Source organism: Sprattus sprattus (assembly GCF_963457725.1).
Source record: "Sprattus sprattus genome assembly, chromosome: 9".
NCBI classification, from domain to species: Eukaryota; Metazoa; Chordata; class Actinopteri; order Clupeiformes; family Clupeidae; genus Sprattus; species Sprattus sprattus.
In genome coordinates this window covers 19360398-19388098 of record NC_137928.1, presented here as the reverse complement: position 1 = coordinate 19388098, position 27701 = coordinate 19360398, and the positions used below count along the sequence as shown (strand labels likewise).

The window sequence follows — 27701 nt, the reverse complement described above, 5'->3', positions numbered from 1 at the left end:
CGTGTGACATGCGTGAAAAAGGACGTGTTTTGGACACCCAGAGACCTTTGTCCATCCCCTGGCCTCAAGGTTACAGAGTACAGTTTTAGCACTCAGTAAGACACTTGCATTTCAAACCTCTGATAGGAGTACTAACAGCTGACCACCAGGGGGCTCTCAAGACCACAGTTTAACCATCATCTCTACATCACTGGAGGATCTGAAACGCCATTCACTCACTGGTGTTGAATGCATAGGAAACGTCCTCCTCCACACGACTGAAAACACACCTAGGAGGTCATCCTAAGGAGTTTCAGTTTGTCTAGTTTCTCTCCTCTTGAAGAAGCAGCCTCCTCTCCTCACTGCAACAGCAGATGGCCTTCTCAGCCACTTCAAACAGGTGTAATGTATAACACATAGCGGACAAACCCCAAAGTACAGGCTGCTGTTTCCCCTGTCCTGTATTGCCTTTCGCCTAAGGAGCTCACTTATGGGCTTCCATTGATAAACACTTTGTCCCCCTTTGTTTGTTATGGTTTTTGCCATGAATAATTGATCCCAGTTCAAGTGGCTTATTACTGCTGCTCCTCAGAGGGGCGTGCTAACCTTCTCAAATGTCCTGTGTGTGTGTGTGTGTGTGTGTGTGTGTGTGTGTGAGAGAGAGAGAGAGAGAGAGAGAGTGAGTGAGAGTGAGTGAGAGTGAGTGAGGGCGTCTTCATGTTGATGTTTGTCCCCATTAGTAACTTTGTCTTTCTGACATGTTAAGGAGGATTTTTTTGTTTGTTTTCTCTCTTCTTCTTTTTTTTGTTTGGCCTCGACAGTTCCAATAACATGTCATGTAAGCACCTCTTTACATGCACTAGTGAAGATGAGTGTTTTGCGTTTGGTGTGTAGGGCTGCCACAGCATACATGTTGTGTGTGTGTGTGTGTTGAATGTGTGACCTTTTCATTATTGATGCCCATGTAAGACTCCCACATGGCTGGATTAATATTTAATCTGCCACGCAGCCCTAAAAGCCCCCACAGATCGGGGATTAATTGGAGCCAGTCGAACGACAGGAGCCATAGAGTCCCGTCTGAGGTGTGTGTGTGTGTGTCCGTGTGTGTGTGGGGGGAGTAAGACGGGGGGCTGCAGTCTCTGGGTCATCCTTCAGTACCTCTCTTCATGATCCCTCTCTGTGGCCGTCATGCACACGCACACATAGCCCCTGACACTTCACAGCCCCTGTAGCTGAGAGCTGAGATGGAGACAGCTGGCCTCTCATTCTACCTGTTTCTCCGTGTTCTGTCTTTAGCTCAAACCCAGCTCGTGGCGAAAACTCTCGTTCTCTACCTCTCCTCCTACACATCTCCTGCTCTTGCTCTCGCTCTCACTCCCAAACCTCTGGATGTTCTGCCATCTCTTCCCCTTCTGACCCGCCTCTCAGGCTGTGGGTCAGCAAAAGGAAGAACCTGCTCCAACTCCTCTGCAGAGAGAGAGAGAGAGAGAGAGAGAGAGAGAGAGACAGGGGCCCTGAGACGGATGTGCCCGTGGAGGATAGACGGCCATCAGACTCATTTAGAGCTGGGGCGGGGGGTCGGGGGAGTCGTGTGTGTAGGTGAGGATACTCGGGAAGAGAAACGCAAGACGCTTTTAAACCAGATTAAGATAAGGGCCATTAGGGGGTGATGTCGCCACGCTGTCTGCTTATGAAGATGCGCCAGAGCTGGCGCCTGTGGTGGGGGGGGGGGAGTGGGAGTGGTGGGGTCGGTGATGGAGTGCATGTGTGTGCTGGTGGCGTGTGTATGTGTCTTTTAGGAGGGAGGAGGTGTGTGTGTGTTGCACACTGAGTGTGTGTCACTGTACACTCTACAGACACCAGACACACGACAGCCGTACAGTTAGTGCACTCCCCCCAGACCTCCACACCCCCCCAGACCTCCCTAAGGCTCCTCAGCCGCATGCCCCTACTCTCTCTAAGCTGCAGCATGGTGTCATTTCTGCCCACACTGCACAGTGAGTACTATGTGTGGGTGGAAGCATGTGTGTGTGCACCGGACAAGGCATGGTCCACATTAACTCACCTATTGTTTATTTATCGTCAAGACTATCAAGACACTTTGTAAAAGTGTAGCAGTTAAGTGATGTGGGTCCATTTTCAGCCATCAATCAGCCCCGGTAGACAATTGCCTGACATGTTCTTGCCAGCCCTTGGCGTTCGTCTCCACATTGGCTTCAATCCTCCTACGGAATGAATGCTCGTCCTATTGGACTGATATGATACCCAATTTGTTTGTTTTCTTTTATTATTCAATTATGTCTTCTGTTTAGACATGCATGTGGTGTATAATAAATACAGTAGGGGCTGTGATGGCGTTCCTGTGAAAGCGTGTGTGTGTGTGTGTGTGTGTGTGTGTGTGTGAGAGTGGGTAATGGTCGTCTGCGGTATCTGGGCCCTTGAGTGTGTTTACCCGTGCAATCAGTCGGTGCCAGCTCCAGTGTCTGCCTTGAAAGCCCCAGGCTGACCTGCCCCACTTTACACCAGCTGCACCGGCTGCCCTCTTACAAGTCTGCCTAAACCTCCACCGCTAATGTCTGTTCAGAAGAGCTGCTTAAAGCAGAGAGGAGAAAGTCACACTTATTCTCTCACACATTTTTACACACACACACACACCCACACACACACATATAAACATGGGGGAGAGGGGTGAACAAAATGGAGAGATGGAGGCCCATCTCTGTGTGGAGCTCTATTTCTGTGTGGAGCTGAGCTATGTTTTGACACTCTTAAACTCTAAAGAGGTCCAAGAAGTAAGTTGCTTGCTTGCTTGCTTGCTTTCTCTCTCTCTCTCTCTCTCTTTCTGTTTCTGTTTTCCCCTCCCCTCCTTCTGTCCGTTTGTCTGTCTTGCCTGTCCCCTATCAGTAGTCCCCTGTCAGTAGTAGGTGGGGGAAGGTAGGAAGAGGAGGAGGAGGTGGTGTGTGTGTGTGTGTGTGTGTGTGTGTGTGTGTGTGTGTGTGTGTGTTTGTGTTTCATGGCAGGTGGCCGAGGCGCCACTCTGCTCTGTCCTTGGCGTGATCATCACCGTGATATTTGACAACTGAATTATTTACAGCTGCTCCTACACCCTCCTGCCGCCACCACGTCCCTCTCTCCCCAACACACACACACACACACACACACACACACACACACACACACACACACACGCACACACACACACACACACTTAGACACACGCATATTTCATTAATGCAGCCGCCACCCTGACCACCTCCATTATTTAAACGGCTGTTTGTGCAAAAAAGGGAGGGTGGTGGGGAGAGGAGGGGGTGACGGGGAGGGGGTTGGGGGGGAGAGAAAAGAGCAAAGTGTTGCCACACCGCCAGAGTGGCGGCAAGAGATGGAAGGAAAGAGATAAAGAGGGGGGACCAAAGTGGGGGCGGAGGGGGTGATGAGAGATGGAAAGGGGAAGAAAGGAAGCAAGAGAAGGAGAGAGAGAGAGAGAAAGAGAGTGTGGCGTCAGTGGCATCACCGACATCACCGGGTCCCCTCGGAGTTGGAAAGGCGAGCGGAGTCACTCTGGCGTGGCGGCGGCTGAGGCCAAGTGAGGCGGTACGCCGGCGAGTGAGAGCGAGGACCCATCAATTATTCACGCTTTGTTTTGCCTCTGCAAGTTCGCTAAATAGTCCTCGCTCCCATTTTGTTGCATCAACAGCTCCCGCGCCTCCCGTACCGTTGCCACCGGCACGTGGTTGCCCAGAGTCGGAGAGAGAAAGAGAGCGAGAGTGAGAGAAGAGAGAGAGTAAGAGAAGAGAGAGTAAGAGAAGAGAGAGTAGAGAGAGTAGGAGAAGAGAGGCGCCAGTGCTCACGGTGCAGGTGTGAATGTCTATGTCGAAAAGCACTTCTCCATCACAGCACACCATCAGGCTTACCAAGGTCTGGTGCAACAGCTCACTATTTTAAATGAATTGTTCGAGCTCTAAAAAATCAGTGCAAACGCATGGTTTGGCTCTCTGTGCAAACCGTGACTACTTCTCCAAAGCGCTTGAGTCTTTACTGTGCCACTGATGCTAGCCAGATCCTTTCTTACATGTTTTACGTCACTAGTAGGGGCTTGGATTGGTGTCCAATTAATTCAGCGGGGACAAGCATTGATATAGACACCTTGGGTCCTTTTGCTGGTAGCCGTCCATTGCTGATTGTGGAGTGAAGCCACATTCTGGAGTGTTGTCTTCAGCGACCCTGTTTACATGCAACGCAACGTTGACAGTAGCAGTTAGTGTATCAGTGCGGTGGTTGTGGTTACTGGCAGTGTATAGACGCCAGGTGCATCACATCACGTTTAGACAAGAAGCTATAGAAGCACACAGCTATACGGTATTGTCGGCTGCTGTTCTCTTATGTTTGGTTATGGTTCCGAGAAATTGCTTTTAGAATATATGTGTATTTGTTTTCCCCTCTAGCCTGGGGGCCTAGTAGTATATATGTGGTTAGGAGGATATTGTGAGCCACAGGTTAGAGGGTTTCTTTTGGTTTTGTTTGTTTCATTAATTTGTTATCTGTCTCCCCGTGTCATTCTGCTCCCTCAATAGCCTGGGTATTGATTGGGCCTTAGCCTAGATTGCAGGTTGGCCGGTTTTCCTCTAGGATAATTTTTCACCCTTGATATGATGTGCGGTATAATTCAGTGAAGCGTTAACCCCCTTTTTCTTAATGTGCCTAAGTGGTGCGCTTAAAATAAGGTGTCACTTAGGTCGTCAATAAATAAATACATAGACAATACATTAAATTGATTTCATGGGAATGACCAAGCCGTAGGATAGGAATCGAGAGCCACTGACACACAGACTAACAGGGGGCCTGCCTCCAATACCACACGTGAACGAGAGCACACACTAAGAGTTTATTAGACACACCACTTTAACGAGAAGCCAGAATAAACTTCATCTTTTTTATTTTTCCAAAGAACCTGTGTTGGACCATTATTGGGTAGGAGTTCCCCTTGCTATTTCAGTTTAGCTCAAGGGGTGGCGTAGTCTGGTGATAGGCCTACAGAAGGCTACACTATGTAGATCAGTGTTTCTCCTCTGTAATGGAGAGACTGCCGCTGTGAGTCGTGATCCCTGCAGCCCTGTCTCTTGTGAGAAGCTGTGAGTCTCTGGCCTGTGGCATTAGCGTTAGTGCGTGAGCTAGGCGGCCCATGAATTAGCCATGAGGGCTGCTGCTGCTTCTGGCGTCTGCCTGAGCCTGGACATGGCACCTGCAGCGGTGAGAAGAACTGGGTGTCACTGTTTGATGCCTCACTCGTGCTGTTTTCATACACATCACATGGACACACTGCCTGCACACACACACACACACACACACATGCATATGTGGTATATGGTGTGTTGATATCTGCGTGTGTGTGTGTCGATCTGTGTGTGTGTCTGTTGATCTCTGCATGTGTGTGTAACTCTGTGTGTGTGTGTGTGTGTGTCGATCTTTCTGTGTGTGTGAATGTGTGTGTAACTCTGCTTGTGTGCGCAAGTGTATCTCAGCACAGGGTGGGATCGGGTCAGTCCTGCCTTGTTTGCGCACCTGAGCGTCAGTCGAGTGTGCAGATTGACATTTTCGGTCTGTCTTGTTGCAGCCCAGGCCCTGTGGAGACAGCAGCACGGCCGTTGTCAGATAATGCCTCTGAATTAGTCATGAAGGCCATATGCTCATCTCTGCTCTCACACACACACACACACACACACACAAACACACAAACACACACAAACTTTCTTCAAGGCATTTCATTTGAGGACACATGCCACTCTGATCTGCAATCACATAAGTTGCAGACAGTGGAAACTTCCAGGGGTTTTGATAGTTGTTTAGTTTTGTGCCCAGCAAGGACCTGTGTGGTGGAGCGTGTCTGTAATACACAAGGGTGATACACATGCGAGGAGATGTTTTAAAGTTGAACTGACCAAGAAAGACTAATTCAAGAATGACTTCCACGGCATTCTTCAGGTTGTCATTCTTAAACTTTTTTCACATTATTTGAACAGGTCCAACTCTGTTAATTCATTCATATGCCAATTGACTCATGATTCAGATCAGTAATGTCTTGACAGCCGGGAGAAAAAAAATGTTCACAAGATTTTCTTCACCATTTCCTAAACTAGGCTGATTTTGGCCAACTCTCCGGCTAGGTTACAGTATCTATGTAGCAGTTCAGAGTAGGAGCTAAAGGTAGTCCATCTTTGCAGCTCCTCACTACAGCAATGCCTCACACGAGAGGACGAGCAGGACGAGACACTCTGAGTGGCCTCTCCGGGCCTCCAGGGGTCTTCAGGTCTGCCGGCGTCCAGACCGTCGCCCTTTGAAGCGCAAAGAGAGCTCAACTCTGTCAATATGAAGGATACGGAAAATGTGCGTGTAATTAAATGGTCGCTTCAGCGGCGGACAGAGAGTGATGTTTACTCACTCGAGCCTGCCAGATAAAAGCATTAGGCCCATTCCATCTCCCAGCCTCTCCTGCCAAAGGGCTCCTAGAGTGGCACTGGATTGTGTTTCCACCCCCACACCCCCCTCTCCTGTTCTTTATAAGGCTTTACAAATTACAGCGCGGGGAATATAAACAACAGGGTTACACAAGGGGCCTTTGTGCCCCCGCATGTGTCCCCGTCTTTTAAGGGGCCGGTGTTTTATGATCGGGTTACGGGCCGGGAGTTATGATCCGGTTACGCGCCACTCCGAGGTGAAATGAATAACCCTGCTGTGCGAGGCTCGCTGGGGGCACGCCGCTGGACACAACCCCACAGGCCCATCACGTCTGTCAGCCAAGACGGGGAACATGCCTGCCTGTTAGACATTCTGCCATGGATGTCTTCTCTTCAGTTTTTTTTAATAGGATCAAGGTGATTCAAGTGATGGTAATGCTGAGGACCTTTCTAATAATGGTTCCGAGACCGTTATTTTTTTATTATTTTTTTTTGTTTCTCGGCTTTCTTTCGTTCGCCTTCGCTTCCCTTGTTTCACTTCTCTGGATGCTCCTTGCCATGTTTACTGTGTCTTGGTCCTGAGGAAGATCAGCCAAAGGTACATAACGTAAATAATTCACATCAAGTTTGTATTGGATTGATAAGCAATTGTGGGACAAACACACAACCCCTCCTCCCCCATTTCAGTCCCTGTGAACGCAGACAAACGAGGTGACCCTTGTTGATGTGAGCGTTACAGCTCCCTCGGAAAAAAGTGCCATGTTTTATTGATGTGCACTTCCCTGCTCCGCTGTTCCTGCCGGCAACGACCTGATGAAATCTGCCTTTGCTTCATTTCACCAGCGAAGCCAGTCACCTTCGCATGCTGCGCACATAGACACACACACGCACACACACACACACACACACAAAGAAACACACACCGGCACCCTGCCTGGAACTGGCTCCACTGGCTCTCCCACAAACCCCATTTCCTGCCATGGAGCAACACACTACCTTTAACTCTCTATGTAGTATACAATACACCACCTTGAACTCTCTATGTGGAACAACACACCACCTTTATCTGTACACATTAGTAGAACCCTTTTGCTCTACGTGTCATTCTCTTTCCTGATAGAAACGGGGTATTACATGGTCTGACTGCCCTTACAGATTCCTGGTATTTTAGGTACAGTACAGTGTCCGAACCCAGGCAAATTACAGGCTGTCATGTTTTTATGTTTAAGTGGTATGACTGAAACAGTTCACAGGTATTTTCACCTGCAGTGTTTGTAACAAACGAGCAGGTATTGTACTTAGCGTTGTGTACACCATCAGAGCCGGGTTTGGCCTGCACGGCACATAGCACCACCCTACACGCGCAGCAAGAACTTTTTTCTGCTGACTACCAGAAGAACTTCTGCTTGACCCTCTCCGACACGTTTCCGAGCCAGTGGAGATGCTTTGCGATGGCCCTGGTTATTCAAGTTGAAAATCCGCACAGCAGAGACAGAAGTCTCGCCCGGCGCGGAAGAGGGCTTTTAGATCAATGCTTTCCCCCAGAGAGAGCCTGACTTTTTCAGTTTTTGCACTAACGACAGCGCAGCGGCAGTGATTTTATTATGGGGCTCTGGCTTTGAAGGCGTAAACATTGGTCCGGCTGTTGAGAGGCGCCCCCATGGGAAGGGTGAGGTGAGATGGCGAAGGAGCAGAGCTTGTACCCGAATGCTAACCTCAGACTCCTGACTACTTTTGAAGAGTGTCTTATTGACCTGTTCGACTGGTGCATTTAGTAAAGTAAGATGTAGGCCACAGGAAAGATAGGTTTGTGCTCACTTGTTTCAAATGTATTTATGTATGTTTTTATGTGTGTGTATTTTTTGCCCGTCATGGAATCATTCATAGCTGCACTGATACACGTACAAACCTTTGCAGTGGAGTTATGTTGGTGGTACGTGGTTTGAAAATGTCAGATGGGCCCTGAATCAGCTCATATGTGAAAAACGCATGAAAAATTGACAATTCCATAGTTCACGCTCGTAAATGTATATATTATGTATAAACCCACCCACTTACATGTTTGTGTGTGTGTGTGTGTTGTGTAGATGCTGGATAAACTTCGGGACCGCTGGATAAACACAGGGCTGTGGGAGAAGCTGGAGGAGAGGAAGACCGTGATCACTGAGCCTCGCGGAGGGGGGAAGGGTGACTTTGACGAGCTGCTGCAGACCTACTACGACGCCATCAGCCACAGCGGCCAAAGAGGTAAGTGTCCGCTGGATCAAGACAAGTAGAAACTCGTAACCAGACCCCTTTTCACGCTTGCTTATGGCTTCTAAAATAACTAATTTGAGTTTGAGGTCATCACAAATACGTGTAATTGAAAGTATAGTTGAAAAGGGATTATATCAGCTGATCAGCTGTGACCCTCTTGGAATGATTACTAAGCTTGTAAGGGTAAAACTTGCCATGTCCGTGTCTTTGAACTGGTGAACCAAACTTACCGAACCACTGGGGAAAAAGGCCATTACATATTTTGGTCTTTAACTATTTTAATGGATTTACATGTACTTAATAAAGCATATCAATTCAATTGTATTTTATTTATATAATAGTTATATAATTATTAAATGATCTCAAGGTGCTTTACAGAGCCCAGGACTTGAAACCCCCTAAAGATGAGGTTACATTAAGTAACTGGGCCTATGCCAGTCCTCAGTGTTTTTGTAGTTCACTGTTCATGTTTGTGATGATGGTGGTGACGTTGCTGTGATTGTACCCTGCAGATGGGGCGCTGCTGTTAGCTGTGTGCAGAGGGAAGGTGAGTGAGGGACTGGACTTCACTGATGACAACGCCCGGGCCGTAGTGACCATCGGAATCCCTTTCCCCAACATCAAGGACCTCCAGGTAAAGCCAGAAAAGAGGCCACAGCCTCGACTGCATTCGGCACGGTGCAAGAAACTTTTTTTTAAATGTATATACCAGAATGTGAATATTTCACAATTTTTTACAAACTATTTCATAAACATGAATGGTTAATGTTTAGCTCTCTGGTTCTAGAAGGCAATGGAACGCTGTTGACTAGGGAAAAAGTTCCAGAGCTCACACAAACAAACGAATGCACACACGCACTCACGCACACACTCACACAAACAGCCCTTTTTTTGTGATCCGTAAGTAAACTCCAAAGTGATCTGCCCACGTCTTTCCTGTCCTGAACAAATAGGCCTGACCTTTTCACTAACTACCCCCCCATCCCCCCCGGTCTCCCAAAGCCCTCCCTCCACTGTACCTTGCTGTCAGAGTACGTTTAGAACCGGCTCTGTCACCATGGGGACAAGTATGAATGATTGACACCACCCCCAACCCCCACTCCCACCCTCACCCTCTGTCTCGCCACCTCCACCTGCACCTCCACCCTAGCAGGAAGCTGTGGCAGGCCAGCCCACCTCTGGGGAGAGGCTTTGATTTTTTTGGCGTTCCACTTCACTGGAGCAGCAGTCAGACTGCAGGGCTGTTGGGCGGCTGGGGCTTGGGCTGGGGCTGGGGCTTGGGTAGCAGGCCCTGGAGATTGACCTGGCAGGGGGGGAAGAGGAGAGGTGGCGGAGGGGTCATTGACTTCTCCATTTGTCTGTAAGCCAGCACCTTCCAGAGGCTTGTTTACTCAGAGGTCAGGAGGTTAGGAGGGGCAGGTGCTTTTGGGTGCCCTTGGCAATGAATGGCCATCACGGTCTCTGCCAGGCTTTACTCCACTTTTGTGCCCGCCCCTATAGATCAGTGTAAAAGCAGATTGGACCTCTAAGATTTGATGGTCTCTTCGAAGAAGTTGGATCTCAAGAGATGCAGGGAGGTTATAAATGGGATTGTATGTGTGTGTGCGTGTGCGTGTGCGTGTGCGTGTGTGTGCGTGTGTATGTGTGTGTGTGCGTGTTAAGGAGAGGTGAGAGGAGTTGCTGTGCCCCAGAGGTTGTTGCACAGGTCAGTGACATGACCCCATTAGCACAGAGGAGACCAAGGACACTGACACTAATGACTGCCAGGGACGGCTGACTGTCCGTCCTACACACACACACACACACACACACACACACACACACACACACACACACACACACACTGTGTACACACAGACACTGGTGCTGAAGCAGCACTTTAGGTGCAGCACATGTAGCAACACTGATAGAAGTGTTAAGAGTTCCTCACAAGGTCTCTCACACACACACACACACACATACCCTCAGAAATCTGTGTCTCGCACTCAAACATGTGCACGTGCGTTCACACACACACACACACACACACACACCCCCGCACAGCCACACACAAACACACACGGCCTTCTCCAGGTTACCTCCAGACAGTGAAAAGCCTTTAAACTTGAACAAACACACAGCACTGCTTTTATGGCCCTGTTACAATGGCTGAGATCAAAGGTTAACTTTAAATAGATGCCCAGTCAAAAAAAGCAAAACAGAGCGCCCCTTTTCTATGAGCCTGTGTCTCGCACCTAAAAAAGGTTACTGAGTGGACACTCTCTCAGTGTGTCGGAGAGCCTAATAAAAACCTGGGAAGCAAACACTGATATCGGATAGTAAAACAATAAAAGGCCCTTTAAAGGCGTTTAAAAGACACTCAGTGTTGATAAGAGAGATCTGGTTGCCAAATGACAGACTGCTGAGCGTGCCAAAGCAAAGTGGCCACATGAGAGACTTTGAGGAATCCGTGGCTCTTTATGGCATTTAAATGCCATGCGTGTTGCATTCAGCCCCGCCAGTTTGGGGGAGATTCATTAATGGGCTATGTTCTCTTTTACCGCAGTGAAAAAGATACTCCTGGGGAATAGGACTATTGTGTGTGTGTGAAAGATTGTGTTGGAAAAGTGTCTCTCCTTTGCAACTCGGATGAATGGAGAGGGGTTTTGCTTATTACAGTGCATGAAATGCCCTGTATTGTTATTCCTAGGCATTTTCTTCTTCTTCTTCTTCTTCTTATTCTTCTTACCTTTTTCTGCGATTAATTCAGCTCGAACCGCTTAACGTAGAAACTTCATTCAAACTTTGTCGCCTAGGTCTTGTAAAGGACACTTATGCTATGTATTTTTCACTTTTCTAAACTTTATACTTTTTAAGTTATTAAAGAAAAACGAATCTAAATTTTCCCATTGACTTACATTGGGCCATTATGACATCATAATAGGGTAATTAAACTGGCTTGCACCTGTGCTTCACTGACACCTGCGGCAAGCCTCCAAGGGTCCTCTTCTCTCTGTACCTCTCTATTCAACTGTATAACTAGGAATATTAATAGACACCTTCCATACTCTACTTTTTTTTCTCTCTATCACTCTCACTCTACTTTCTCTCACACACTCCATCTCTCTGCTTCACTCTTTTTTTCTCCTTCTTTCAATATTTTCACTCTCTCTTTACTGTCTTTATCCAGAGCCACTCTTGTTCACTCTTCTTTCCTTACTTTGTTTCTTCCTCTCTTCTTTCCTTTCTTCTTTCCTTCTTTCTACTCTTCTTTACTTTCTTCTTTCCTTCTTCCACTCTTCTTTCCTTTCTTCTTCCCTTCTTCCACTCTTCTTACCTTTTTCTTTTCTTCTTTCCTTCTTTCACTCTTCTTTCTTTTCTTCTTATCTTCTTCGGCTCTTCTTCCCTTCTTCCACTTTTCTTTCCTTCTTCCACTCTTCTTTCCTTCTTCCACTCTTCTTTCCTTCTTCCACTCTAATTTCCTTTCTTCACTCTTCTTTCCTTTCTTCTTCCCTTCTTCCACTCTTCTTTCTTTCTTCCACTCTTCTTTCCTTTCTTCACTCTTCTTTCCTTTCTTCTTTCCTTCTTCAACTCTTCTTTCCTTCTTTTACTGTTCTTTCCTTTCTTCCTTCCTTCTTTCACTTTTCTTTTATTCGTTCTTTCTTAACTTTTGCATTTCATGCACTGGTATTTCCTTCAGGAAATGCATTTTCTAGTTACCTTTTTCTGTGATTAATTCAGCCCGAACCGCTTAACGTAGAAACTTCATTCAAACGCTGTCGCGTAGGTCTTGTAAACGACACTTATGCTATGTATTTTTCACTTTTCTAAACTTTATACTTTTTGATATATTAAAGAAAAACGAATATAAATTTCTCCCATTGACTTACATTGGGCCATTATGACATCATAATAGGGTCTTTAAACTGGCTTGCACCTGTGCTTTACTGACACCTGCGCCAAATCCAAGGAACCTCTTCTCTCTCTGTCCCTCTCAATTTAACTGTAACTAGGAACATTAAGACACCATCCATTCTCAATTTTTTTTTCTCTCCATCTCTCCATCTTTATCTCTCAATCAACTTTCTCTCACACTCAATCTCTCTTCTTCACTCCATTTTTATCTCCTTTTTTCAATATTTTCACTCTCTCTTTATCTCTTCATCCAGAGCCACTCGTGTTCACTCTTCTTTCCTTCTTCCACTCTTCTTTCCTTTCTTATTTTATTCTTCCATTTTTCTTTCCTTCTTCCACTCTTCTTGCCTTTCTTTTTTCCTTCATCCACTCTTCTTTCCTTCTTCCACTTTTCTTTCCTTTCTTCACTCTTCTTTCCTTCTTACACTCTTCTTTCCTTCTTTCACTCTTCTTTCCTTGCTTCTTTCACTCTTCTTTCTTTTCTTATTTCCTTCTTCCACTCTTCTTTCCTTCCTTCACTCTTCTTTCCTTTCTTCTTTTATTATTTCACTCTTCTTTCTTTTCTTCTTTCCTTCTTCCACTCTTCTTTCCTTTCTTCACTCTTCTTTCTTTTCTTCTCTCCTTTCTTCACTCTTCTTTCATTTTGTCTTTCCTTCTTCCACTCTTCTTTCCTTTCTTCTTTCCTTCCTTCACTCTTCTTTCCTTTCTTCTTTTATTATTTCACTCTTCTTTCTTTCCTTCTTCCACTCTTCCTTTCTTCACTCTTCTTTCTTTTCTTCTCTCCTTTCTTCACTCTTCTTTCATTTTGTCTTTCCTTCTTCCACTCTTCTTTCCTTTCTTCTTTCCTTCTTTCACTCTTCTTTCTTCTTTTCTTCCTTTCTTAACCTTTGCATTTCATGCACTGGTATTTCCGTCAGGAAATGCATTTTCTAGTTTGTAATATTGTTGTCTCCTGTAATTTGTATATGTACTTATTGAACGTGTTTTTCAAAATACTTCATCAGAATTTGAAGTTATATGTTGTGCATGTGCGCGCACGTGAGTGTGTGTGTGTGTGTGTGTGTGTGTGTGTGTGTGTGTGTGTGTGTGTGTGTGTGATTTCACACATAGTGAAATGAAACCACCGTATCCGCTGATTTGGTAACTATTGTGTCGGGTATCCGCTGCCTGAAAATATTATTAAAGTAGAAAATAAAAGTAATTTATTAATTAAACGTTATCATTAGGTATGCATGTACATGAAGTTGTATGTTGTTTGCTCCTATCCGTGGTTTCGGTGGATCTGGGTACACTACTTCACTTTGTGCTTGGCTTAAAATTTGGTATTGGTGTGTCTGGTATTGAGGTACACAAGTTTCGTACAAAAACATCTTCTGGTGGATTTTATTATATTATTTATTATTATTATTATCAAAGAGCTATTAATTAAAACAAGAAACTCTGAATGAAGACCTTTTGTTCCCAACTGGAGTTGTATTGTTGGGACTGAGAGAGCAGGTGGGCTGCAGCGCCAGGTTCGCCTCAGCTGCACAGAGAAGACAGACAGAGAGCTCACACAAACATGAGCACACACACACACTCTCATATACACACACAGACACACACACTCTCACACACTCTCACACACACACACACACACACACACACACACACACTCACACACACGAAGGCTCACATCTGCACAGTCACTCGGCCGTGAAGTATGCCTCCGGGCCAGACGTGTGTTGTTCAGGGATGAACAGGTAGAGGAGAGAGAGATAGGGAGTGCAGGAGAGAGAAAGAGAGGGAGAGGGATAGACAGCAAAAGAGACAGCAGGATAAAGGGGGGGGGGGGGGGGGCTATCTGCTGACATTTCAACTAATCCCATCCATCCAGTGCCTCTCTTTGCACATTTAGGGCTTTTTGGCTAGCAGCGAGAATTGGCTTTTTCACATATGCAAGCTGTCATGTCGAATGGCAGCACAGTGCAGAGTGGTGGAGTGAAGGGCCCGGCGCTGAAATGGACTCTGATGTAGGGGGGAAGGGGGAGGGGGGTAGAGTGAGGACGGGTGGGGGAGGGGAGGGGGACGAGCGCGGCCTGAGGGGAGCTGGCCTTTCCCTCTGACGGCTGGATCTCACAGCGGATGATGCCCTCTAACTCTTCTGGTGTCAATGAGACAGACAGCTGCCGTCATAGGCTCACTCGCTCACAAAACAAACACACATACGCAATGGCATGACACACACACACACACACACACACACACATAGTCTCTGGCCTCTTTAGGGATGATAATTGGGTGTGTGTGTGTGTGTGTGTTGTACAGACCGGGTGGCAGGTTGTAAGCAGGTGGATTCCAAGTGTTTTTCTAAAAGATACTTTTCTAAGTGCGTGTGTCTGTACTTGTGTGTTAGATGTTAGCATGTCTTCCTGAAAGTGTGCATGTTTGTGTGTGAGGGGACAAGCTGTACCTGCCAAGTCCCTGTGACAGGTGTGTGTGCGTGTGTGTGAGCAAACAGGCACATGGCCCCTGTCAGAAGCTGTTAGTGGCCGCTCCTCGGGTCCACCCCGTCCCACTGGGGTGAGGCCTGGCTGAACTTTTCACCCGTCAATCTCCCAAAGGTTAGTCGCTAAAACGAAAAGCGACGGGCGAAAATTGATGGATGCCTCTGTGGCATTTCGGTGGCGAGTGGGACAGGACTTGGTGTGCCATGCCATCTTTCTGGCCTTCACTCAGGCGCACACACACACACACACACACACACACACACACACACACACACCTCACTCTCCCCCTTTCAGAATGGATCAGTCACAGGGGGCAGACGAGGGTAAACCCTTTCTTAGGTTTACCCTGGGGTGTGTCATCTACATACAAGTCGACCTCCCCCAAATATCCGCACACACACACACACAAAACAAAACCCAGCAACTTAGTTCTCCATGGAATGATTAACCCTATTAGGGTGAAATTTTCACCCCTACTTTTCCATGCCCACTCTTGATGCCCGTCAGGATGCTCCCCTCACCCACCCACCCCAAAGAGCTGCCTGCCAGGCGTGCCTCTCCTACAGACAGCCCGCCCTCCATGCTTCTGGTTCTTTCACTTGGTGCCCATCTAACAGTGCTGCTCACAGCTTTAAGTATTCTGGCTTTGATCAACACTTGTGTTTATACTGGATGGGCCAGCGCTAGTGCTACAGTCACTGGCCTGGGATGAAGAACCGCTTGTGTGCCGTCTTGTCTCAGTGTTCACTTGTTCATGCACCACTTACTGAGGGGAGTCTTTGAAGTCATGCTCTCTTTGTGTGTGTGTGTGTGTGTGTGTGTGTGTGTGTGTGTGTGTGTGTGTGTGTGTGTTTAGGTAGAGCTGAAGATGAAGTACAACGATCATCACTGTAAAGCTCGGGGCTTACTGACTGGTAGCCGCTGGTATGAGATCCAGGCCTACCGTGCCCTCAACCAGGCCCTGGGCAGGTGTGTGTTTGCTTTATGTACGGTTGTTTTTTTAGGAAGTGTGAGTCTTTGTGCGACTCTAAGCATTCACGTTCTAAACCTGACCTAGATATGTTCTTTCTGAGCGGCTTTTAGCCATTCTTGAAATATCTGTTTGAAAAATGAACGGCTTGTCCTTTCAAGTTTATTTATGACAAATCCCATTTTTGTCATCACTTTTGTACGTTGGAAGGAGTGCTCTATTCGCATGAAGAGATAAAAGCTATTTTCCCCTTGTTCTCCCCTACAGGTGTATCCGCCACAAGAACGACTGGGGTGCTCTCATTCTGGTGGATGATCGTTTCAGGTCAAACCCCAACAAGTACATCACAGGTACTGAGGTCCATTGGATCTGTTTAATCAGACAAAAGGGGTCTTCTACCTAACCTCAGGCTCTGCTGCCTCTGGGCAATGTAGTGGCTCATCTCAGCCACTAGATGGTAGTAGTAGTCCACTGCGCCACTGATGTGGGAAAGACTTTGAGTAATGCATTGAAGGGGGAGAAAACCATGTTTGTAAGACAAACACACCACATGTGTACACACATCCAATCAGACACACACAGACACAGACAAATACCATTTATGTGGGAGTGCTTCGCTAATGTAACATGAATGTGTGTGTGTATAAGTGTGCGTGTGTGTTTGTGTGTCTCACAGGTCTATCAAAGTGGGTGCGTCAGTTGGTCCAACACCACAACACGTTTGGTGGCGCCATGCAGTCTCTAGTGTCCTTCTCCCAGTGCCAACAGGGGGCAGCAGAGAATCACGAAGCATGGAAGACGGAGCCAGTGCCGCCCTCCTCCACCCCCTCCTTCTCCGCCTCTGGCACCACGTTCCTGTCCCCCCCTGCCAAGACAGCGGGGCCACCCCAGCTACCAGCATGCCCAGCGGGGGAGCAGAGAATGGCTGCAGGGCCTCCACCTCAACTAAGCAGCCCCTTGGCCACCTGCCATGGTGCAGACACAGGCACAGGTACATGACCGCAGCATTCATCACTTATACTAGTGAAGTGTCATGATATTTTTTCAGCACGATTATTACCGCAATACAGTGGCACCAACTATCATGATATTTATCTATTTCATTTGATAATTTCAATTTTGTTTAGTACAAACATAACAATGCTTCTGAAGTCCATAAGATGCCACAAGACCTGGTTTTTCTCCTGCGTCACGGCGGAAATTTGAAAGAAAGTCGAGAGCAATTTGACCCCTGCCTTCTCTAAACTGTCTGTCCTTGTGTCCCTGTCAACCTCTGTCTCTCAGGCCCTCACGTTGCTCTCTGCTCCCCTTCTGTTTTTCCCTTCTTCTTTTGTTGAGTCCTGCACTTTACTTTGGATATATAGCGGGGATATTTCTGGCAGGGCAAATAATGTCAACACCCCCGTCCACCAAAACACACACACCCCTTCAAACAACCCAGGCTTTTCTGAAAACAAACCCCATAAATAATTCCAGTGCACTTTGGTCATTGTTAAAGTGTCCAAGTGTTCAAGTGGCCTCTTTTGTCACTGTTTATGCTAAAGAGTGGTACGATATTATTTTACGTGTCGCGTGTAGTTCTTTTTGTCTAATGTTACACATAGAGTCTTGTACCTTACCTAGTGTCTCTTATTGTTTGTATTGTCTCCAGCTGTTGGAGGAGGCGGCAGGTCATGAGCTCTTTGCATAATCGCAGCCCCGGAAAACATTTGCTTGAGGGTCGTTTTTTATTTATAAAGGGAGGATGTTACCGCGACGCTCCTGCAGCACGGAGCCGGCGAAGCCCTCGGAGGGGACAGGGAACGGGGAAGCAATCTGGGATGCTTTTGGAAAACAACAGTGATGAATTAGTAAAGGGCCGCAAAGATGCTGGGCCTCATCCCCTGGGCGCGCCGCTTTTTCTTACTCTCTAGGGTTTGGAGGACACACACACACACACACACACACACACACACAAACATACAAACATGTTATGTGGCTCTTCACAACTCACGGGTACCAAATGTCTGATTACTGCTGCGAGATGCGGATTTGATCCAAGTTCTGTTAAGTCCTTGCTTCTTCAGGTCGTCACCACAGCCAGGGCGGGCAGTCAGCAACACACCCTCATCTCCCTTTCACCACTTTGTACTTTACACTTTGGCAGACACGTTTTACCCAGAATCACTTGCTACTTTGAATGCATGCGCTGTTACATTTTTCATCACAGAGGCCTCCAGCCCCCAATGGATTTGGGCAATTTCAGCGTTAGCAGGAGAGGCAATTAGGAGCGAAGCTCTGGGACACGCTCTCTCTTGCGTGAGAGAATAGGGGTTCTGACTTAGGTAATGAGACATTAGCATGATGTCCCAGACCCAAACAAGGCAGTGAGAAACTTCTTTAGTGTTGAAGAAGACGATGATCATGATCAGTATGCTGATTATGAAGATGATAAAGATGATGATGATGATGATGAAGAGGTAGGGTTGCAGTGGGGTGGGTTAGGGGGGGGGGTTGGGGGGCTCGTTACCCCTCTCAGGCTCTTGAGGGGCTCTGCTTGACTGAGCAGTGGTGGACCCGGCAGATGTATGACTGTTGCTTTTAATTAAATCCCACTGACCTTTATTTGTGCTAGATTGAGCGTGAGCGCTGCCGGTCTGGATCTGTGGGGGGAGGGGTGACGGGGGGGGGGGGGGGGGGGGGGGGGGGGGCTCAGGCCGCACACATTAGGCCTCTGGCAGTAAGTCCTGTACCACCCCATCCAACCAACCCTTCAAACCTGCGTTCACCTGAGACAGGAGTCTGGTGCCATTGTGCCGAGCTTAGTACCGCTCCAGTGAATGAGTTGCAAGTCCCATTATGATAAAACACAGGAGAGGAAACAGATTGTCGTGGGGCAGAGCGTGTCACATTGGGAGAATCTATTTATAGTTGTGAATGCTGACTTGCTGTCTCTGTTGTTTTGTGTGTGTGTCTTTTGACAGGTGAACAGGTGCGTCCTCCATTAACACCACTGGCGATAGGCGAGGGGGGCAACATGACTGCCAGGCAGGTCACGCCAAAGCCCATCCACCAATTCTTCACCTCGACCCCGGTCAGCGCCCGCTTCAAGTCCCCCATCTTTTCCTCCAAGGACCTGGAGAAGAGCGGCAAAAATCCCAGGACTGATATCATGAATCCCAGTTCCGCCCTTGGGAGGACTGTAGAGGAAGTGACCTCACTACCTTTGACCACCCCGCATATACAGATAGAGCCCCCTAACCCTTTTCCCACTGTTGAAGTGACTGAGTCCCCAGTAAAGGCCCCTCCATGCCCCACTTACCCAGAGACAGAAAACCACACAGGACCTGACGAGGGTGGAGATGGGGAGGAGGAGGAGGACCAGACCATTTACTTTACCCCGGAACTGTTTGGAGATGAGGAAGATTCTGGGGATGAGGACGCTGATGAAGACAGTGCTGTAGTGGTCCTGGAGAAAAAATCTCCACAGAGGACTAAAGAGAGGACACAGCATGGAATACCAGAATTCTGTGGGGCAGCCACAGCTGCTGGATTCTCAGAGGATCTGTTCAGCTCAGGGGAGGTCGGAAGGAGCGGCCGTACTACCGCTCATGACCAGCAGGGTGGCGCCGTGTCCACAGGCAAAGAGCACAAAAGAATAGGACAAGGGCAGGCAGATGAGAGGCAGACTGCACACAGCAGGAGAATAACAGGCAGTGAGGAGAACACCACAGGGCAAATACAGATGCAGGCACAGATGCAGGCACAGGCAGAGACGCAGGCACAGACCCAGGCACAGACCCAGGGCAGGCAGACAGGCGGCAGGTCACACAGGCTCTCCAGGTCTAGTCGGAAAAGCCTCCCTTCTTCCTCAGGTAAAGTCACAAGCTACTTCTCTCCCCTCCCACAGGCGAAGGCCTCTGAAATCATCACCCTAGACGACTAGAAGCAGAAGAGCAGGGCTGATTTACTGCACATAATGAATATGGGAGTGAGTAAGTAAATGCGGCTAAATGAGCTCGTTATGTGGTGTGACAGACAGAGCAGCCGCGTTTGTTCTGCTAACAAACACGTTCTAGCCCCCACCCCACCCATTTTAAATGCACAGTTGTGATTCCCCTTTTAAAATCATTAAAACAAAACAGCGACACGCTCAGCTATTTTCGCCGTCCTCCAAAGGCGAGGAGAGGAGGCCGAGTTGTGGGTTGTTTTTAATGAGCTGTGTTGTTATATGGGTGTGATGTGTGGGGGTACGGGGGGTGGGGTTGCTGTGGCATGGCCCACTTCACACGACTACATTTAGGCCCTATGCTTGTCCTCTCACATTCTCTCTCTTGCGTCTAGGTGTCTTTCTTTTTACACAAAAATTACACCCCAGTAAAGTTTGTGTCCTTTTTGAGGTATGCAAGGGATCACAAGCCAGAAAATGGGGTGTGTTGAGAGAGCAGTGCCAAGCCATAAGAAGGCTCCCCACCATCCTTCTTGCCAGTGCTGAGAGTATGTTGAGTGTAGCAGATCCTGCTGATTGCATTCAGGCCCTCAGTAATTGTCATTTACTTATTGGCTTGTAATCCACTCGAATGGGCGGCTGCAGTTGTAGCCCAGTGTTATCCAGTGCCATCTGTGAAGCAGCACAAGTTGAGGGCCAGTTTGATGGCAGGGCTAAAGGGCATAGAGTGTTGACGGCAGGTCTGTCTGGTTTGGAGAAGTTTTCCCACTGCTGTCTCTCTCCTATTCTTTTCTCAGAGCTAGTGCCCAAGCCTGTTGGAGTGGGGTTGCTCTTTCTGGACCCACTTTTCTCTCTCTTTTTCATTTCTTTTCTGTCTTTTATGATTTAGAAGATGATGTCAGTCAGCAGGGCTAAAAGTGTGCAAAACGGAGCGGAGGGTGATATAGGTTAACTCTCTTCCATGGCGAGAAGATTCTTGTGAGCCATGAACAGAAAACATTTGGGATTTAATTTTTTTTGTCTTAATTTAAATCATCTTTGAGGAACACTCGATAACTAACAAAACCTTTGTCTCCACTGAAAAAACTGTCTGAAATACTGAGTGCAAAACTAAAATATTTAAGGATCATGTTTGTATGTCCAATATCTGCTTTCTAATGAAGATTTCTATAGTTTTGTAAAATGCATGTATTGTGTGTTTTGTACAACAGTGTCTAAGGTTGTTTTGAATAAATAATGTCATCGGCACTTTGTCTCCCAACCCTTAACCCTGTAGAGGACCCTCCTAATGGCTTTCATTACCAATAAACAAAAGAGAACCTGTGTGTGTGTGTGTGTGTGTGGTGTGTGAGAGAGACTGTGTGAGTGTTAGGATAGCCGATCTGCATTAGCATGATTTTTAAAGGGGGCTTGTGCGCCCATTGTCAGGAGTAGTCGCTCTACCCAATTGATCTAATTTATGGGAGAGAGGGGAGGAGGGCCCAGGCAAATTAAGCGCCATTATCCTGACAAGATTTGTCTTGTTAGAGTGGGGCTTTCTAAGCTGCTAGCGTCGCTAATGTTTGGCCGGCTGAGGGGGTTTGGAGCAGGAGCACATTCAATTAAACCTCATCCCTCTTCATCTGCTGTCCCCTGACACACACACACACACACACACATACATACACACACACACACACCCTCTTGCATACACACACACACACTCGCACCAATGGAAGGTAGTGCATTCGTTGCTGTAATTGCACTGGCCATTAATATCAATATGAAGAAGCGGCGCCACTGGAAGTGGAAGAGGACGTGTCCCATCTTTAGATGTCCTAACAAGCTGCTGCTGCCACGCAAGATGGCAAATGGAACAGAATAAAACAGCTGGAACATGTCTCAGTCAAATTCCATTTGTTTCTCCCCACAACCTAATTAAATTAGCTTAATTCTGACCCCAGTTTACCCTTGTGGTTTCAGCGACACTAATGCAAATGTTTACCCCTGTCTCTCTGTGCCTGTCTCGTCAGCTCAGAGTCTCTCTGCCGCAATGCTGAGTTTGGAGATTTAATCCTGATGAATTAGGTGCGACTGTATTTGGCATTTTTCTTTATCGACAGGTCGCGACCCTGAAAAGGGTCCGGCAGGCAGGGCTGACTCGAAAGGTGACGTCAGGGCGCCAACCCGGAGCAGACGGCGAGGCAGGGGCACATCACGCCCTCCGTCCCCGCGCACGTTCACCCCAACTCAGCCACTTGCAGGCAAGACAGTGGCATCCACGTCCGGCTGTGAGAGCCAGGGAGGACCCAGCCAGCAGGATGAAGGTGTTACAACAGGGAGCAGGCCAGGCTACATAACGCCAACCAAAGGCAGGCTGCCAAATGTGTTCTGTGAGCAATACAGCAGGAACCGGCCCAAAATGGTGGCGCCTACAATGGCAAAGACCTCTAGGAGGAAGAAGGCAGGGAAGGTCTCAGCCGTGTCCCCATTACATGGTCAGGGCGAGGGGGAGAGAGCCTCACTGAAGGGACAGGGGGAACTAGAGAGGGTCCCAGCAGGCCCCTCCATACTCGACTTTGAGATTGTCACCCCTCCTCAACAGAATAGGCTTCCTTCCCTTGCCAACAGACGAAAGGAGGACGATGGGTGCACTGCAGAGTCTGCACACACAGGTATTAGTCTGGAGCAGGTAGAATATAATTGTGCACAGTATCATTACCGTCATTGCAGGCTGCGTAATCTGCGGTCTGCAGAGGAAGTGTTGATTACCGTTCACCAATTATCTGTTTGCCATTGAAGACTGTTATTAGATACAACCCCAAATTCGAAAAAAATGGGATGGTATGTGAAATTAAAACTGAAAACAGTGATTTGTAAATTCTCTTTGACCAGTATTACATTGAAAACAATACAACAGCACATTATTTGATGTTTCAAAATAAACACTTATTTCAATTTTGATTCTTGCGACATTTAAAAAAAAGTTGGGACCGTAGAGCATTTACCATTTTGTTATGTTGCGATTCCTTTTTACAACACTAAAGATGTTTAGGGTCTGAAGACACCAAGTGGCAAAGCGTTGTAACTTTGTCCCATTCTTCCTGCATACAAGTTTTAAGGTGTGCATCGGTAAAAGGTCTTCGTTGGCACATTTTGCGTTTCAAAATGCGCCACACATTCTCTATTCTCTACTGCAGGCAGGCCAGTCAAGCACCCGCACACTCTTCTTTCTGTGCCATGCCTTTGAAATGTGTGCAGAATGTGGTTTTTGCATTGTCTTGTTGAAATATGCATGGGCGTCCCCAAAAAGGATGTCGTTTTTTAAAGGCAGCATGTTGTCATGTTACTCCAAAATCTCTGTACTTTTAGGCATTTGTGGTGCCATCCACAGAAGTGTAACACACCTTTGCCAAGGGCAGTGACACAACACCATACCATGACAGACCCTGGCTTTTGGACTTGCTGGTAACAGTCTGAATGGTCCTTTTGTTCTTTGGTCCGGAGCACACGGCGTCCATTTCTTCCAAAAAATACCTGAAATACTGATTCGTCTGACCACAATACACGTTTCCACTGTGTGATGGTCCATCCCAGATGCCTCCGAGCCCAGAGAAGTCTACGACACTTCTGGACATGGTCAACATAAGGCTTCGTTTTGGAACAGTAAAGTTTTAACTGGTATTTGTGGATGAAACTACGTATTTTAGAGCTTGGCAAAGGTTTGCCACAGTAATCCTGAGCCCATGTGATTATATCGCTTATAGATGAATGACGGTTCTTGATGCAGTGCCGTCTGAGGGATCGGAGATCACGGTTATTCAGCTTAGGCTTGCGCCCTTGCCCTTCACGCACTGAAATATGTAATGCACCGTTTCTTTCTTTGAGAAACATTGTTTTTTTAAACATTTCAATAATTTGCTCAGACATTTTTTGGCAAACTGGTGATCCTCTGCCCATCTTTGCTCTTAAAGGTCTGGGCCTTTCCTGGATGCTGCTTTTGTACCAAATCATGATAACAAACACCTGTTGACCTCACTAGTTTCAAATCACATCATTATTTAATTATTTGACCTCATTAACCTGTCCCAACTTTTTTTGGAATGTGTTGCAGGCCTTAATGGCAGGAATGGATGTTGATCAAATCAAATTAAGTTGACCAGACAAAACATGAAATATCTTGTGCAATGAAATACAAGTCAAGGTACATTTATAAATCACTGCTTTTTTTTTTTTTTTGCATTTTCTATACCGTCCCAACTTTTTCTGGTTTGGGGTTGTATTTGCTAGCAGTGCGAAGGTTCAGTCCAGCCCTCTGTCAGAATGTTGGGTTTTGCTAGTTGTGTGTACGAGCATGTGCAAACAAGTGTCTGCATCTCAACTGTTGTATGTGTGAGTGTGTATATTGAGTGTTGCTAATGATTGCTGACAGGTCTGTCCTTCAGGGCCGGTGTGATGTGATGTGGAGCTGAAGTTCAGGCTGTAATGGGACTGACGTCCTCCATCCACTCTGCCATGTGAATTCATTTTTAATTTTAGGTATCAAAGTTAAGAGGGCGTGCAGGAGTCGCAGCAGGAGAGGCCAGGCTGGAAGAGGCAGCCATCAGTCCGAGCCGGAGGTGAGGCTAAGGTAGTGTGTTTACGTGGGGGTTTCTATTCAGTGGACCACCATGATCCTCCATATTACCTTTGCTCTTCCTCCGTCCCCTTAGGCTCCTTGTATGAGTGGCCTGCGCTGTGCGGTTTGCGATCTGGAGCTGCTGTCTCTAGCGAAAGGTAAGCCCTCTGCCTCACCTTCACATACGCCTCTCGTTCTGGTGAGATATGAGGTAGGCTAATCCTGGCTGCCATGCGTCTCTTCTGGAAGGTTTTGGAGCGTGACGTTCTGCCGCGCACCACTGCTAAGTGCAAAAGCAAACAGGCTTTGATCAGCTGTAGGTTGGCTGACTTGGGCTTAAGGAAGTGGAAAATTAGAGGCTTCCCCAGAAACTGATCTGTGTGCTCCTGGACACACAAGGTGGGATGAGTGGAGTTTGTGGCAGGAGTGTATTCTTGTGGTGGGCCTGAGTTCCCTTAATTTTACCATTTGGTTCAAGCGTCTTTTCAAACATCCAAAAATAACATTGTATTTTCAATGCTAAATATGATATTTACACACTAAATGCAATTTGATTAAATTTAGTGCAGCATTTTCTTCGATTTTCAGCTGCCATAAGTAAATCATGAAGAACAAATTGAGCCTCACGGTTAGTGATGCCTCTTGACCTAAATGTTGGCTGCTTGCGTGGATCCACACATGGATGTGTTGAGAGCTGTGGGTGTGTTGCAGGCGTGCTGTGCAGTATCTTGTGTGAGCGGGAGCCTGTGGTCAGCCTGAGGACCACCTCCGTGTGGGCCAGCCGAGCCCCAGCCCCCTGTCCCTGTCCCTGTCCCTGCCCAGCAACCCTCCCACTCAGTGGGGCTCAGGAGCCAGAGAGACCCCTGCTGCTGCTGGTGGAGAACTCTGTTGCCCTGCAGAACCTGCAGAGAACGCTACTGCCCTACACAAACCCAGGTAACCACAATACATCATCATTTATGGATGCGTCTATGTAATATGGATGCGTGTGTGTGTGTGTCTCTGTTTACATTTGTCGTTACCTATATCCTGACCTGTCATGTGTACAGTATGTGTGTGTGTGTGTGTGTGTGTGTGTTTGTGTGTGTTCTGTGTAGTTAATGAATTAAAAAGCCAAACACCTCAATTATGTGTCAAGATTTAAATAAGAGTAAGTATATACATGAATCTCACACCCTCCCAGGCAGTTGTGAGTAGAGTGGTGGAATTACTGAATAGGCCCTTTCTGAAGGCAGGGCCATTATTAGCTTTAAGTCAAACTCCTGCCGAAAGCTGAGAAAACACAGCTGTCCTGACCACATCAGCCTGCGAAAGGTAGGCTGGCACGCCGCCAAAGAAGTGACTGGCAAGATTAATGTGAGGTCGGGCAATGGCGAGGTGGAGGGAGGGAGGCCTTGTAGGAGTTGCTTAAGAAAAAGAAAACACCGGTAACCCCATGTTTGTCTTTTTTAGCGTTTCTGTAGCTAGGTCTAATTCTGCTCCCTTCCTCCTACGCTGCTTCACACGCAGGGAGTGCCCACTGGAAACTTGAGCCTTGGAGAGACAGTGCCACTGACTCAATCAAAAACACACACACTCACGAACACACACACACACACAAAAACAACACACCCACTGAGCACTTAGCCTCTGCCTCTCCCCTCATTCCTCCCAGGATACACAGCTGTCCTCATTAGTGTCAGGAGCTGAAAAGCACCTGAGAATTATAACACTCTTTCCTGGATTAAGGTGTTTGTCTTGAAGTCTGCAGGCTGCCACTGTTACCTGGGCGCTCTGCATCGTGGGCACGGCGGCACGGCTTTGATGCCGCTGGCTCTCCCGGCGTTGGGTTGTTGCACGTGAAATGGGGCGTACGCACACCACTTCACTCCTGCTTTCTTTTTCCATTCTTGTTTTTTCTCTTTCTCTTTATCCCCCTGCCTCTTTCACTCTTCCACTGCGTTGGTCTTCCCTCCCTCTCCTGAACGCAAGCGCACACACACACACATACACACACACACACAATCACACATACTCTCTGTGTTGTGTCTATGCAGGTGTGCAGGCAGGCCCGTGTGTGTATAACGCCCTGTGGGATCCGGCTGACTGCTCGGTGACGGTGCTGCTGCTGTGCCAGGGCTGCCTCTCCCTCCAGCCCACAGGGCCTTTCTCCGCTTCAGCCGCCCTCATCCAGCATCCCAGGGAGCCTGGCCGGGATCAGGTAGAGTGTACACACACACACACACACACACACACTGTCCACAAACCCCTCTATATTACAACTGAAGCAACTTTGATACAGATTTAACCATAAAAAGGGGCTTTTAACGGAGAATTTAAAAATTGGATTACAAAATGGGGTAGTGTATTGGGTGAAATGGACTCAATATACAGGATGTCACTAAATAAAAACAGCAGGAATTCATTGGGACCTCTTTATCAAAATTTATATTTTTCGATTTTCTATGGAAATACGTTTTCAAATGGAAATCCAGGTATCTTAGTAGGCAACTATCACTCATTTCCCCAATAGGATACGTAGGCTACTGTGTGGTGATGCGAAATAATAGTCTCAAGCGTTAATGCAACACCATATTAGGTTCGTCTCAGACAACTATGGGATTCAACACTGTTGGCTATTTGGTGCAGTGGATGTATCCAGGACCCCAGCTGTCTTAGCTGACAATTGGATCAATGGGAGAGAGTGGACCTTTAAATGTATTCATATGCGTAACACAAGGCTACTGGCGCCTACGTGTACTGACGATATGGGATATCCCAGAGACAGATTCAGAACCTGATGCGTGAAACACAAGAGCAGCAGTGACCAGTAGCCTACATGAATGGGGAGTGTATAAGATATGGAAGGCTGCGAGCATTGTTTATGTTGATGAATTTGAACACCTGCACCAACTTGAATGCAATCTCTTCAGTCAAGAAAAGAGATTGTTTGGCGAAAATGTGCTGGTGTGGCGTGGCATTTCTTCTTCTGCCTTAGTCGATGATATGTCATTATGGACTTCATTCGTTTACTGCTGACTGAGAATTTAGTTCAAGTCAGACAAATAAGACTAGCTGTTCCCAAACGCTCAAGTCTTTCATGGGGTTTTAACCTTCTTTTTTCTTTCTTTTTTTACTTATTATTTATTGATCC

At 47.2% G+C, this 27701-nt stretch overlaps 1 protein-coding gene across 1 annotated transcript in view; it reads left to right on the top strand.

Moving 5' to 3' along the window:
• brip1 (BRCA1 interacting helicase 1) overlaps positions 1-19968 on the top strand; it is a gene marked incomplete at both ends in the record, with an annotated part of 32045 nt that extends 12077 nt beyond the window's left edge. Inside the window, 6 exons of the mRNA XM_080845249.1 lie at positions 8522-8681; positions 9203-9324; positions 15930-16042; positions 16311-16393; positions 16720-17034; positions 19007-19968. Of these exons, the coding sequence (XP_080701375.1) occupies positions 8522-8681; positions 9203-9324; positions 15930-16042; positions 16311-16393; positions 16720-17034; positions 19007-19968 (1755 nt within the window). The remainder of the gene's footprint in view (positions 1-8521; positions 8682-9202; positions 9325-15929; positions 16043-16310; positions 16394-16719; positions 17035-19006) is intronic.
• Positions 19969-27701: the final 7733 nt, after the last annotated feature.